The 14,694-nt window shown below is 39.5% G+C and overlaps 1 protein-coding gene across 3 annotated transcripts in view; it reads left to right on the forward strand.

Annotated features, from left to right (window-relative positions):
* Window positions 1–12,227, forward strand: part of LAMA4 (laminin subunit alpha 4) — a 139,972-nt gene extending 127,745 nt beyond the window's left edge. For all 3 annotated transcript variants that reach the window (XM_061427545.1, XM_061427547.1, XM_061427546.1), the window contains exons 33-39: window positions 757–946; window positions 1,804–1,959; window positions 3,854–4,013; window positions 5,720–5,850; window positions 6,878–6,971; window positions 7,444–7,563; window positions 11,770–12,227. In XM_061427545.1, the coding sequence (XP_061283529.1) occupies window positions 757–946; window positions 1,804–1,959; window positions 3,854–4,013; window positions 5,720–5,850; window positions 6,878–6,971; window positions 7,444–7,563; window positions 11,770–11,915 (997 nt within the window). In that variant the 3' untranslated portion in view covers window positions 11,916–12,227. The remainder of the gene's footprint in view (window positions 1–756; window positions 947–1,803; window positions 1,960–3,853; window positions 4,014–5,719; window positions 5,851–6,877; window positions 6,972–7,443; window positions 7,564–11,769) is intronic.
* Window positions 12,228–14,694: the final 2,467 nt, after the last annotated feature.

Here is a 14,694-nt window from a genome sequence, read left to right on the forward strand (position 1 = left end):
GTCCACAACTTCTTTATTCATCTGTCATTGGACAGCTAGGTTACTTCCATGTCCTGGCTATTGTAAATAGTGCTGCGATAAACACTGGGGTACTGGTGTCTTTTTCAGTTATGATTTTCTCAGGGCATATGCCCAGCAGTGAAATTGCTGGGTCTTATGGTAGTTTTGGGCTTCTGAGGTGGTGCTAGTGATAAAGAACCCACCTGCCAGTGCAGGACATGTAAGAGATGTGGGTTTGATCCCTCGGTCAGGAAGATCCCCTGGAGGAGGGCACAGCAATGCACTCCAGTAATCTTGCCTGGAGAATCCCATGAACAGAGGAGCCTCGTGGGGTTTAGTCCATAGGGTCGCAAAGAGTCAGACACAACTGAAACAACTTAGCACGCGTGCATATGGTAGTTTTATTCCCAGTTTTCTAAGGAATCACCACACTGTTCTCCATAGTGGCTGTATCAATTTACATTCCCACCAACAGTCCAGAGGGTTCCCTTTTCTCCACATTTTCTCCAGCATTTATTGAAACAATACTTTCTTAAATGTGGGATTTATCCTTGTTGTATGAGGAAATGGAGGATTTACATTTTTGAATTAGCAGTGCTTACCCGATATTCACAATAATAATAAGATGTAATTAGAAGTAATGTTGCTTGGGATTAGATCAGATGGCTTTATTCTTCCTTACACTGTATTGTCTTGGGAAGTTAGAGATCACAGTCTTCTTTGACAAGTGGTAAGCTTTTCCTTCTCATTTACCAGATCCCAGTTTTCCATTCGTCTGAAAACACGTTCCTCCCATGGGATGATTTTCTATGTCTCAGATCAAGAAGAGAATAACTTCATGACTCTGTTCTTAGCCCATGGCCGCTTGGTTTTCATGTTTAATGTTGGCCACAAGAAACTGAAGATTAGAAGCCAGGAGAAATACAATGATGGACTGTGGCATGATGTAAGTTGAAGGCAGAGAATATTATTATCAGCAAACGTCCACCATTCTGATACCCCACTAGTGGTTTCTCTAGAAACATCCATTTACAAATTTTATTGCTATATGTTCAGAGTTCAGTTTCAGAAACTTTCGTTAATTTATTACAAAAATCTTGAAGCTTATTATTTTAAAAGAAATATAATCTGAGTATAATTTTTTTGACAGATCAGCTATTTTTAGTGCAGTTATTTTAAACAAAAGATCAGTGGTCAGCATAAGCTGAAGTTTGGTTTCTATAAGGATTTTTCCCTTGACTGGGTTTTATTCCACTGCCTATAATATTCTAAATTTTCTATGATTGCTGAGTGTCTCATAGACTAAGCTATGGAAGGTACAAAATAGAGTAAATCTGTTAGGAAGAAAGGATACAACAGGTAGAATAACCTAAATATCAAAGCAATTCAGTGTGTGTATAGTGGGAAAAATAAGCAATGTCAGCTGTATTACTGGGAAGAAAGGATACAACAGGTAGAACAACCTAAATATCAAAGCAATTCTCTGTGTGTGTATAGTGGGAAAGTAAGCAATGTCAGCTGCATTACAATTAATTATAATTAAATTTAGAAGTGAGAGCATGTAGGCTGCCAGCTGGGACAGAGAACTCTGCTAAACATAAGCTGTATTCAGAGATTAAGCCTGTAACTTTAAATCAGGCTTCAAAAGAAGAGACAAACTCCTGACCTTTGGTGAAAGGACCACTGTTTAAAGAACTTCCGCAGCACTGCAAATGATAGCACAGTTGGGAGGAGAAGCAGCGCAGCCTTTCCACTAATCTTTGGATGTACTAAAGATACGCTGTTGTCCTTCTCTCCATCAAGGTGATATTTATTCGGGAAAAGAGCAGCGGCCGAATGATAATTGATGGGCTTCGAGTCTTAGAAGAAAGTCTTCCCCCTACAGGAGCTGACTGGAAAATCAGGGGTCCTATTTATTTGGGAGGTGTGGCTCCTGGAAGGGCTGTGAAAAATGTCCAGGTAAGCCAGGTGTGATCAGGTAGAGCCATCCATCTTTAGAGTTGAAAGATTGTTTAATGTAGCCCTCGCTTTACGATTAGAAAACTGGCAAAAGTAAAACTGTACTTTACTAACGCATATATATGGAATTTAGAAAGATGGTAACAATAACCCGGTGTACGAGACAGCAAAAGAGACACTGATGTATAGAACAGTCTTATGGACTCTGTGGGTGGGAAGATGTGTTGAAACATGTAAAATATCATGGTTGCCAGTCCAGGTTCGATGCATGATGCTACCTGGTGCACTGTGGTACGGGATGGGGAACACATGTATACCTGTGGCGGATTCATTTTGATATTTGGCAAAACTAATACAATTATGTAAAGTTTAAAAATAAAATTGGAAGAAAAAAAAAAAAAACTGTACTTTGGCTGGAGACGGGATACATAAGTGGGTATTGTTTTATGGTTGTCTGTCCACCCTGTGACATCACAAAGCCTGGAGTAACCTTTTGATTCTAAGGTAGAGGTGAGATGAAAAATGTTTCAGAGGTATAAACTGTCATGAAAAGTTATGTCTCAAGGGCATGCTTATTTGTTCAGCAAGTACTCATGCTTTTAGTCTTAAAGAACACCCAAAAGAGAATTCCCTGGTGCTCCAATGGTTAGGACTCAGTGCTTTCACTGCCCAGGCCTGGGTTCAATCCCTGGTCAGGGAACTAAGATCCTGCAGGCTGCATGGCACAGCCCCCCGCCCCAAAAAAATTACCCAAAAAAGAAAGCAAGTCATTATATTATATATTATTGGGTTAAAAAGAAAAACTTTCAGGCCATTATGTAAACTATGATCTCATCTTCATTTCTTACACACACACACACACATACACACAATTTGTAATTGTACAAGGAAATGTGGCTACCCCTTGGGGGACATGAGGATATGGTAGAAGAAAACAACATTATTTTTATAATGTAAAAGTTTAAAATATTGGACCTTCAAAAATATTTAGCAAAAAAAGGAACACATCAAAGGACTAAGCTTATTTTTAATATAAATACAGGTTTGACTTTAACACAAAGAATACACTTCTAAGATCCATTAAATGGCTTCCCTGGTGGCTCACTGTAAAGAATCTGCCTGCCAATGCAGGAGATTCAGGTTTGATCCTTGGGTCAGAAAGATCCCCTGGAGAAGGAAATGGCAACCCACTCCAGTATTCTTGCCTGGAAAATCCCATGGACAGAGGAGTCTAGCAGGCTACAGACCACAGGGTCGCAAAAAAGTCAGACACAATTTAGTGACTAAACAGCAACAACAAAGATCTATTAATATGTGTGTATAAAGCAAAAATGGGGGGAAATGTTCATATTTAATTTGATTTTAGATGAGTAGCCCCAATTCCATGACAGCTTCTTTAAAAGAAAGATTTCTAAAACTGTGAAATCGGTTATCTAAAGTGGCCCGTGTTTCATGTCCTGTGGTATGATAAATGTTCAGACACAAGCCAATAAAGCAAATTCTCTGCTGTTTATTTAACCATGGTAGATTTAACAGTTTAGTTCTTTGCTAGCCCTTATCAGCATTAGGTGATCTAGGGCACAGCTGTCTTTCTTGAAGAAAACAAATGAGAATATTTCTAATTCAGTTTGAAAACCACAGCTGCAATTTACCTTGTTGTGAAAAATGTTGAAATTTTTGTACCTTAATTACAGTAGGCTATTATTACCTAATACAAAATTCTAGCTTCAAAGATCTAGTTAAAAAGCAACAATCTGGAAAATGATCGATTATTCAGATAGCGAAAACAAATAGGGCAAGAAATTACTAGGTTCCTCTTAGGTCACAAATCCCTTCATTGGTGCGTCTGTGAGTGTTGAGAAAATGGATTTTAAGAAATGCCTTCTCCTCTCAGATAAACTCGGTCTACAGCTTCAGTGGCTGCCTCAGCAATCTTCAGCTCAATGGGGCCTCCATCACCTCTGCTTCTCAGACATTTAGTGTGACTCCTTGTTTCGAAGGTCCAATGGAAACAGGAACATACTTCTCAACAGAAGGAGGTTACGTGGTCCTAGGTAACAATGACTTATGTTAAAATGTGAATCATGAAATACTTCTTTCCTGGAGATGGCTAACAGGGATATTGGGCCCAAAGTTAAAAACCAGAATAGCAAACTCAGCCCTTGAAAATAGTCACTTTTCATAAGGACCACCTTTCTCCTCTGCTGCCGTCCAAATAGACACATGGACCATGCCAATCCCTGTTTGCTTTCCCCAGCCAGTGCTTCTCCACAGCTGCCAAACCTCTGGGGATAGACCATCTTGGCTCCTTTAGACTTTCTGTGCTGCACCGTGGTCTAACCTGTGTGGGATTTTGGCTACCTCACACACTGAGATTTTGTTTTCTCTGCTCATTCTAAGCAGCACCCATTGTTCCTGCTAAGGAAAGTTCCACTTCCTCCCGTCTCCAGCAACTCCAGCAGACAAAGCTATCCTTAAAAAATTTTCTTTCTGGATTTTTATTCTCAACTCTTATTCTCACTCAACAAAGTTTTCATTGTGTGCCTCTGGTATGACAGTCCCTGTGCCAAGTGATGGAACATAATGGTTCTAAAAATAAGGAAATAAAATCCTAAACAGACTACACACAATCACCATCCAGTCCATTCCGACAGCATTCTGTAGAGCAACCATTAGGTGTGAGGAGGGCACCAGAACAGGTGCTGAGAAAGAAGACAGGAGAATGTTCCTGCCTTCAACATGCCCTGAATAAAGACCTGACAGAGCAGCGGTTATCCCTTCTTAACCCATCCCCACGTCCGACAGAATAACTGGAGGCAATGTTTCCTCTCTGTGTCTAGTTCACGATTTTACTTTCCTTTCTCCTTCTTTATCTCTACTAAAACACCAACAGGCACATTCCTCTGCCTTTCATTGAATTTCAGTGAAATGAACTCAAAGGTTTAGACAGCCTGAAAAGCATAGCAACCTGCACAATTTATGTTCTCAATAAACATTAATAGCAGGAAAACTTTAAAAACTGATCTATAAGAAGCCACGTGAAGTGAACACTATTAAGATGCCCAGCTTTTCGGTGAGTCTCTTGGAGTGAACACGGCTGTTCTTAAGAAGAATTCATTTTCTTGCATCACTGCAAAAACAGCTCCTAACCGCTTTTGCTGTTCTTACTTTCTCTTTCCTCCCAAATGCTCTGCAGCACTGGCTCCAGTGATCTCTTTTAAGAATTATTTTAAATACAGATCTGATCAAGTCAGCTCCCATGGTCAATGTCTGCAGTATAAAGTCTGTCTTCCCTACTGGAGCCCTGGAGCCCTTCCCCGTGTGGCTCCTGCTGACCTTCCCTACTCACCCCGCTCCACCCTCACTCACAGGGCAAGGACAGTCCAGCCACACTGGCCTCTCCAGGTGCTCTCCAGACGTCCCAGACTCTGCACTTGTGTTCAGACCAGTTCTTCCTAGTTAGCTCTTTCCTGCTTCTCACTTTTGAAATAATAAATGGTCCTGCTGGTTGGAATCAATTTTTCCTCACCTGAGCTCCCATAGCCATGATGTATTTTCAGCATGCTGTTTCCACCCCGCACTCCAGACCTGCTCAGAGCTTCCAGTGTGTTTGACATGGAAAATGACACTTTCTACTTACCTACTGAAAAATGTATCAAACTTTCCAAAAGAGATACAAAAATATGCAATTACAAAATCATGCCATGGTTACAAAATTTAGGTTTCTGTTCTTGAGAACTAATAGTATTTCTCTCCACAGATGAGTCTTTCAATATTGGATTGAAGTTTGAGATTGCATTTGAAGTCCGTCCCAGAAGCAGTTCCGGAACCCTTGTTCACGGCCACAGTGTCAATGGAGAATACCTAAATGTTCACATGAAAAATGGGCAGGTAGCGTGTTAAGAATTGTTTTAAGTCTATCTTCTCTGACCTTGGATTCTAGATCTGAAGCAGTTTTATTTCACAGAATTATTTCATCGATCTTTCCTAACTGAGGGGAAAAACAAACAACAGGAAAGCTAAAACATAAAATTTAAATGCAGGTAATTTTTGGATTCAGATTCATATGTTGAGAATTGATTTGATTAGAGCAAAGAGCCATGAAATTGTGGCAAAGCCAAAAAAATCAATAATTAAAAAGTTTTAATAGAATCAGAAGAGGAATTTTTTACAACAAATGGAAGCAGCAAATGTTCATCTATCTGTCTATAATATGTATGCATACCATACATACATTCTTTTCAGCTGCTAAAAATAAAAAAAATTGTTATAATTAAACACCACTTTCATCCCCAAATAATATTACTAAAGAACATTCATGAGAGTATTCAAATAAATATGAAGCATATTTTCATCAATGCCCCTAACTTAATATAATTGATTTTCATTTGAGTTCCAGTATATTCTATGAAACCATATAACAATGAGAACAAATCCTTATATGGTTCTTAGTGTGGGTCAGATACTATTCTAAATGCCTTATATGGATTAACTCCTTTAATCCCAATAACTCTGTGAAGTGAGTACTATAGTTATCACCCTTATTTTGCAAATAAGAAACGTGGCACAGTGAGGGAAGTAGGAGCGCTCGAGTATGAGCCCAGGCAGCTGGCCCTAGAGGCCAGCTCTTCCTCAGTACCTTTACCTGCCTTGTACAGCACATTCCATCTTTAAAGGAATTCATTGTGCTATCTTACTGTTCCTCTGCCCCCTCTTCTCTCCGGTGTCTTTATTTTGTTCTCTTTCTGAGGAACACATTTCCTCTAGTCTACTGAACAGTGACCCCTTGTGTTCAAATTGCAAAGCTACTGTCTGGATGTTCAAAGTTTTGCTTCCCTGTGGTAAATCTAAGAAATCTCATCTTATCCCAAAGAGGAGAAATGAAATGAAATTCCACAATGTGCGCTGTTTTTTGCAGGTTATAGTGAAAGTCAACAATGGCATCAGAGACTTTTCCACCTCAGTGACACCCAAGCAGAGTCTCTGTGATGGCAGATGGCACAGAATTACAGGTGAGGAAAGCTGTGTGTCCTGGGTTTCCCTGATAAAGTGAGCCTATACACCCACCTCTGACATGATGACTTGAAAGAACTTTGTATAACTTATATGACAGAATAGGTAATAACTGACAGTCTAAAAGTAGTCAAGAAAAGAGAATAAATGCTAATGTACTAAAATTTGTATATTGAATCCACATGTGATTTGAAAATATTAATGCTGCCAGAATAGTCTTATGGAGTTGTTTAAATAATGCATTATTTATGAAGCAAAGAAAAAGTATCAAAAAGAGTATTCTAAATAGTCTCCCTTTCAAAGGAAAATTTCACAGTGATTGGTTAGACATTGATGTTTTCAGTGATTAGAGGGAAGTGTATGGTTTATTCTGGAATAAATAAAACCTATTGCTATAATAAATTATTCCCTTTCATGTGAAAATTAATCACCTCAATATCACTTATGACCACTCTTTTCCCTGTATTTCAGTTATTAGAGATTCAAATGTGGTTCAGTTGGATGTAGACTCTGAAGTGAACCACGTGGTTGGACCCCTAAATCCAAAACCAGTTGATCACAGGGAGCCTGTGTTTGTTGGAGGTGTTCCAGGTAAGAGTTATTTAAAGTGACGAGTTTCCAAATCCAAACAACACTTAAGTTCTCATAACTGTTATTACAGTATTAAGAGCTATGTATTTTTATAATTCACCTAGTAACTCCAAGAATTTTATATACAATGTCATTTCATAGGGGACTTTCTCAGGATGCGGAGTGGTAAATAACCTGCCTGCCAATGCAGGAGACACAAGAGATGTGGGTTCAATCCCTAGGTCAGGGCGATCCCCTGGAGTAGGAAATGGCAACCCGTTCCAGTATTCTTGCCTGGAAAATTCCATGGACAGAGGAGCCTGGAAGATACAGTCACTGGGGTCACAAAGAGTCGGACATGATGAGCGACTGAGCACACACACATCCTTTCATAGGAAAATGTATACTGACAATTACGAAGCACACAGCACATCCGAGGATCAAAACAAAGTAACAGATAAGAACCACACGCAGCATGCTAAACAGTAGATACTACTCTCCCTCTGCTGTGTCTAACTGAATTTTTTCTCTTCTCTTTACACACACCTCTCACATACACACAGCGAAACACACTGTTTTCTCTCTTAAACAAAGAAAACTCATTTGCTATTGCTGCTGTAGGATCTGAGAACCTTAGAAGACTAAAAGTTTGGTGACAATTACTCCTCTTCCACACTAAGAGAATACACAGTTCTTCCCGTCCAGGACTAGTGTGAAACGTGGAAACAGCTGCAGACCATAAGTTCTGTTGTTCCTACATAGTGACATTCCCTGCGAGAGGTTCCCAGCTGCAGTTCTGTAAACATCATCAGTAACATCAATGCTGTCATCTGCCAAGAATGGTGGATAGTCCCAGATGGTGATGGGGCACTTATGGACCCCCCACAATTACTTTAAGCCTCTAAAGCAGGGACCATGACCTTTTGTTGAAAGTGTTTATTTCACACACTTCATTCACTAGAGAAACCTGAATGATAAAGGTAGCATGAGGGAAAAACCAAGCTTTTACAACTGGCATTTGGTGAGGATTTAAAGGAAAAACTTAACATAGTTTTTCCTTGCATCCTAACTATACTATTTTAGACTGACCCATGTAAAGGCAAATAATGCTTTAACCAACAGAGTGAGAAAGATTAAGCATCCAGTCTTGGGTACTCACAAAATAGTAGCAACTAAGCAGTCCTCTGCTTTGTAATGTGGATTTTTCAAAATGCCAGTATAGACAGTAACAACTCACTGATGCAATAGGAGACCCTCAGAAAGCAGTCTTTCTGCTTTACTTCTATTATCCACTCCTGTCTCCATTCCTTAATCCTCTCCTCCTGCTCCAGGCTTCAGTTCTGAAATACTGGCAAAGACCACATTGCACTTCATGCAGGTACAGTGAGGAAGACGGGTGCTGTCAGTCCTTCCATTTCTGCACGTTGCTTTCTTCCTGGAGATCACAACATAGTTTACAATATTGCAGGTTCCCAGAGGCCTACAGGATCAAAGTCAGCCTAGCATGCAAGGTCCTGATTCTCTCTCCCCACTTTGCCCCCTTGCGCCAGGGCCTCCCCCTACCTCCTGGGGCTTGCAGTTCTCTGAATGTTCAGTAGTGAACTTTGCTCCAGGCCTTCACACAAGAGCAAAAGGCCTCAATTTCTAGAAAATGTTCTTCTTTCTTGCTTCTCCCACTTCTCCACCAACTTAACTCCTATTGACCTTGAAGATCCAACTCACACTTCTTACACACATGCCCCGCCCCACCCCACCCTGAATATCACTTTTATGGCACTCACTGCAGAATATTGTTGAAGCTAAATAGCATACTTCTTGCTTCCAGAGAGCATGACTTCCTCACACAACAAACGTACATGCTTTCGCTTCAGTCATATCCGACTCTTTGCGACCCAATAGACTATAGCCCGCCAGGGTCCTCTGTCCGTGGGGATTCTCCAGACAAGAATACTGGAGTGAGTTACCATTCCCTTCTCCAGAAGATCTTCCTGACCCAGGGATCAAACCTGCATCTCTTATGTCTTCTGCATTGGCAGGCAGGTTCTTTACCACTCGCACCGCCTGGGATACTGAGTGTCTATTAAGCACTGTGCTAGGCTCCAGGAGATGGACCAAACAAGCATGTTTGGTCTTCCAGGTCTTCCCTCACAGAAGTTACAGTATTTGTTCTTCACTTTGCACCTGAAGTGCTTACTGCATCATTCAGACACATATTTCTCTCTCTGATTTCTGGTTTTTTGAGTCTCATTCCAGCATGACACACTACCATGATCTCTCACTACAAGACTTGATCCACAGGCTGGCTGGGCAGGATCCACCTGAAGCCAAATTCTGCCTACCTGAGACATATTATGAATAGCAAATTTGAGCTAATGAGCCAGCACACAGGAATTAGCAAGGCCAGTGAGGTCTACCCACTAGCCTGCACCACTGCAGCTTTTAATTCCATCTACAGATCATGCAGCAAGTCTAGGACAAAAAGTATAATTTAAGCTGAACATCATTAATTACATAATTTTTGAGCTGTTCAAGATTAACTCCACTAAAATCACATCAGAAACTGGGGCATGAAAAAGAATAACTTAAGGAAATTAGGCATAAACAAAACCACTGTGTATACTGAAATCTTAGAATCCCAACCAGTGCTCTTATACCAGGCAGAGCTCTGGTAACACACTATTTCTATCAACAAAGAGTTAATGCATTGAAATTCATGAAGTTTGTATCAGAAAATTCAACTTTATTGTATGATCGTTTAAAAATCAAAATTAGATGTTAAGTTTTTGAGTTAACAACTATGTATTCCTCTGCTGAAAATCTTGCATTATTCTGTATATAGTCAAGCTTTCAACCTGAGAAATGTTTGCTCTTAAAATCATGTGTTGATTTTATTAATCAATTACTTAGGGTTCTGGGGCACTTTGCCACCACTGTAATAAATTGTATAGTGAATTATGCAAACCATAATTTCTATATGAACTGTTTCCTCTAGAATTTGTCCCCCATGAACCAAACAGTGGTAAGCCTGGGCAGAGTCAAAATCCATGTTCTAAAACTAGTATCTAAAATGAACAGAAGAAAGAGATGTTTTACCCCTTATATTCTTTCCTGTTCACTCTTTATTCTGATGATGTACATACACTGCCCAGTCTTGAAGAATGACAAAAGTATGACAAAAAGTCATACTAATCTAGAGACAAGGGGAATTGACCTCTTAGGCCCCTTCCAAATCTAGAACTTGATGCTTATCATTCTAAATATGAAATACTATTTCAGTGATTTTCAATAAACAAAGCTTCTGCATATTCTTAATCTACATTGCTTAGAAAACTTACTACAGCTGCCTGATGGTATTTAACTTGCTGTCCTTTTTTATGTTCTTTTCCAAGTTACTGATTTCTGAGTGTTTTCCATCTTTTTATCTGCCACTGTTCACATAGCTGTTTTGTACCTAATAATAAACTTTGACTAAATGGATTTTAATTTCATGATATTCCTAAGCTCCCTAAATTGCTTTATATTGCTTATATCATTTCAACACATTTAATTGTGTCTGTACAATTAATAAGCACAAGGCTTCTTCCAGATCTCTAATTAAGATAAGGGGAGAAAGTTCCTCTGGCATACCCCAGGGCACCTGTACCCACACAAAGACTAGGCTAGTTATCTTTATCCTATTTATAGTTCTTAAACCCTGAGAGCTCAGGAAAATTAAAATTTAGTTTATTTGAATTCATTATTTTCTCATTATATTTTATGAGCTTGGCAAAAATGTGGAGGATTAAGGATGAAGGGTAAATGATACAAATTAAACAGAAACATTAACCAGTTCCAAGAAGAGTCTGGAAGCTGAATTTTCTTTCCTGTCTCAGTAAACCATACAAAATAAGTGAGGCCCAGGTGAAATTAACTGTAAAAAGCATAAGCAAATCCTGAAAACTCACTGCTGAGATTTTACTTGTAAGTGGTAAATTTCAGTGGTAAATACACAGCTGAATTATACTCAAAACTCTAAAATTACCACGTTCATATTACTTCAAAAGCAGATAATGTTCCTAAAAAAATAAGTAAATTTAAAAAAAAAAAATAAGTAAATTACTATATTCCATCTTTGACATGTAAATCATCTTGATAATGTAAGTGGTTATGACATGTATTTTTGCCACAAAGTAGTATTTGGGCTTGGGATGCCTCGATTGCAAACTGGGTGTTCATTTCTTTTTCCAGAGTCTCTACTGACACCACGCTTGGCCCCCGGCAGACCCTTCACAGGCTGCATCCGTCACTTTGTGATTGACGGGCGCCCGGTGAGCTTCAGTAAAGCAGCCCTGGTCAGCGGCGCCGTGAGCATCAACTCCTGTCCAGCAGCCTGACACAGCAGAGCCATCCAAGCACAAAGTTCTTTAGAGCACTGAAAGAAACACAAGGCCAGCCAGGAGGAGTGGCAGTGCTTCCTCTCGGTAGAAGCTTTCATCTAGTTGAGCAGGACTTAAATGAGTCATCAGGGACTGGATGTTTATTTCTTACTTGGATTCTTACCTTGGATCCAAGATGTCTGCCATGGATAACAATCAAAGGAGCATTAAACTTACCTGTATTTTATAACTTCCTGCTGGTGAAATTCCTGTTCCTGTTTCTAATAAAATAGAAGGGATTCTAAATAAACACTGGCACATATTTTTAAAGTGTGGCTAGATCCTCAGATTCTTCTTTCATTTAGAGATGGTAACATTAAACTTAAACCAAACTGTCTTTAGTATACTTCCTTTATCCTGAAAAGATTTACTGATTTACATAAAACCTAAATTAGATGATCAGATTTGCTTTTACCACTTTGGTCTATCAGGATAGCAAGAATATTTTAGGCTTATCAAGGTTTAATAAATTTCTAACAAATTATCAGAATGGTAATTTGTTTCCAGATAAGAAAAAAAAAAAGGATGCCTCAATCAAATAAATGCTTACGTTTTTTCCCTTTACTTCCTTAAAAGAAAAATAAAATTGTGTGAGGAGAGGCTCTTGTAGGATATTGTTACAGTGCATTTTGTAGGAATCATGAAGGACATTATATAGCAAAGAATAAGACAAAATCACGCATCCACTTAAAGTATAAAAGTCCTTTTATTAAAAGTTTTTCCCCACATACCTGCAACACAAATAGTCTTATTTATAAAATGTTATAATCATATTAAGGTATATATAGTAATAAAATCTAGAAAAGGAAAAATTGGTTTTACTAGCTGATAGGATATTAAAATATAGAAACTGAAATAAAAGAATTATATATGAAAAGAAAATCAGCATTGAAGACAAAATGAGAAAATAGGCCCTCATATCAACAGGACTGAAGGTATGTAAGAGGAGTAACGGGGGTATGGGGAGGAAGTATAAAATGTTTTGAGGAATTACTAAGGGAATAAACTAATCTCTTACATATATATATGTAATTATTTACATTCCCCTACTACCCTCATGTCTCTGATACATTAATAATGATGATGATGACCAGTGAAAATAGCTAATATCTACTCACAGAGGACTTACTAAGTGCCAGCCTCACAATAAGGTAAATTGAAGTAGGTTTCACTTGATAATCACACATCCTACAAGGCAGCATTTACAGGTGAGAAACCTGAGATTTAGAACTGTTAAATAACGTGCCAGCTGTCATTCAGCTAGACTGAGGAGCCAGAATTGGTAACAGGACCGCTGCCTACCTCCAGAGCCAGCGTGAGTGTCCCCTTCCTTCTTGCCTCCAGGGGACTGTCTGCCATCCAGCTGAGGCCAACCCTCAGCTGGTCTCCAAAGCTGGAGTCACAAACTCAACCACCTACCAAGCCAGAAAGGTATCATAAGAGTGAAGCTGGTTGGGTCTGACAGAAAATCAAAAGGGCACTTGCCAAGGCTCATCTAGAAGGGCAGCAGGTACTCGGCCAATTATTACTATAGAAGAACACAAGTCTTAAAGGACCGAAGTTTCCAAAAGAAGATGGAAATGTGAAATTTGAGGGGTTGAAATGGCCTGATTTTTCAGTTAGTAACTAATTAAAAACAACAGCAATTAAAATGACAAAAAACACTGGGCAGACCAAACAAAACCTTCTGAGAGCTAAGGGGCTCTGGGCTAATGTGGTTTCTGGGCTAAAGACTGAATCCAGTAGGGCCTTAACTAGTATGGGTTGAACCAATGCTTCAAACACACTAAGCCCTCACAGTATTTCCTACACTAGATCAAAGCAGGAGGCAGTAGCTCTGAAACACCCTGCCATTTTCTTTTTCCAAAATTTTCCTGAGACATCCTAGAGGGCCCTTCTGTCCCTTCATTCTCAGCAGTGGCCCAAAGTCAACTCCACCAGCCAAGCTGAAGACTGGCTGGACCTCCAGTAGCTCCAGCTGGTGTGTACACAGACTCACATGTATGCAGACTAGAACCACAAAAATTCTTCTTTTTAATATCTTCTCTACAATTACAATGACATTCAGAAACTTTTGAGTTTACCTTTTATAAAAGCTTGATTCAGTTCTTAGATGGGACCCCATCTTCTCTCAACTTCTGTCTAGGGAGCAGTTGTCCTTTCTTTTAATCATAGTATATTGGAACTTCATATAAAGAAACATGGATGGATGTTCAGAGTAATTTTGACTGGTTGTCGCTCATGACCCCTGCCTGTTCAAAGCACCTTCAAAATGAGGCCTCCCATAGCCCCGGTTTGAAGGAGCAGCCCTATTCGGGCCTGTACCCTACCATCCTTATCTCATGGCCATAGCTGATTGGGAGAGGGTACCCTCCAACAGCTTCACAGTGAAGCAACATTTCATTATGGAGTGGTATGAAAAGATGAGTTCCAACAACTGAACATTTTCTCATGAAACTGTGACTTGCAAAACACAAAGTATCGAGCACATAGCAATAAAAGCTGAAGCACAAATGATCTCATCTAGAAGTATGGTTTTAAGTGTTTACCATACACGTTTATAGACACACACTGCTCATTCTATAAACATACAACAATATATATCCACCTACAGTCCAAAGGGTCGCAAAGAGCCAGACATGACTGAAGCAACTTAGCCCACACACACCTTCTGTCCACTAAGAACCGCCTCATTTCTGGGCTCACAGTTTGTAAGGGGATATCTCAGAAGACACTG

Source organism: Bos javanicus, chromosome 9 (assembly GCF_032452875.1).
Source record: "Bos javanicus breed banteng chromosome 9, ARS-OSU_banteng_1.0, whole genome shotgun sequence".
Classification (NCBI taxonomy): domain Eukaryota; kingdom Metazoa; phylum Chordata; class Mammalia; order Artiodactyla; family Bovidae; genus Bos; species Bos javanicus.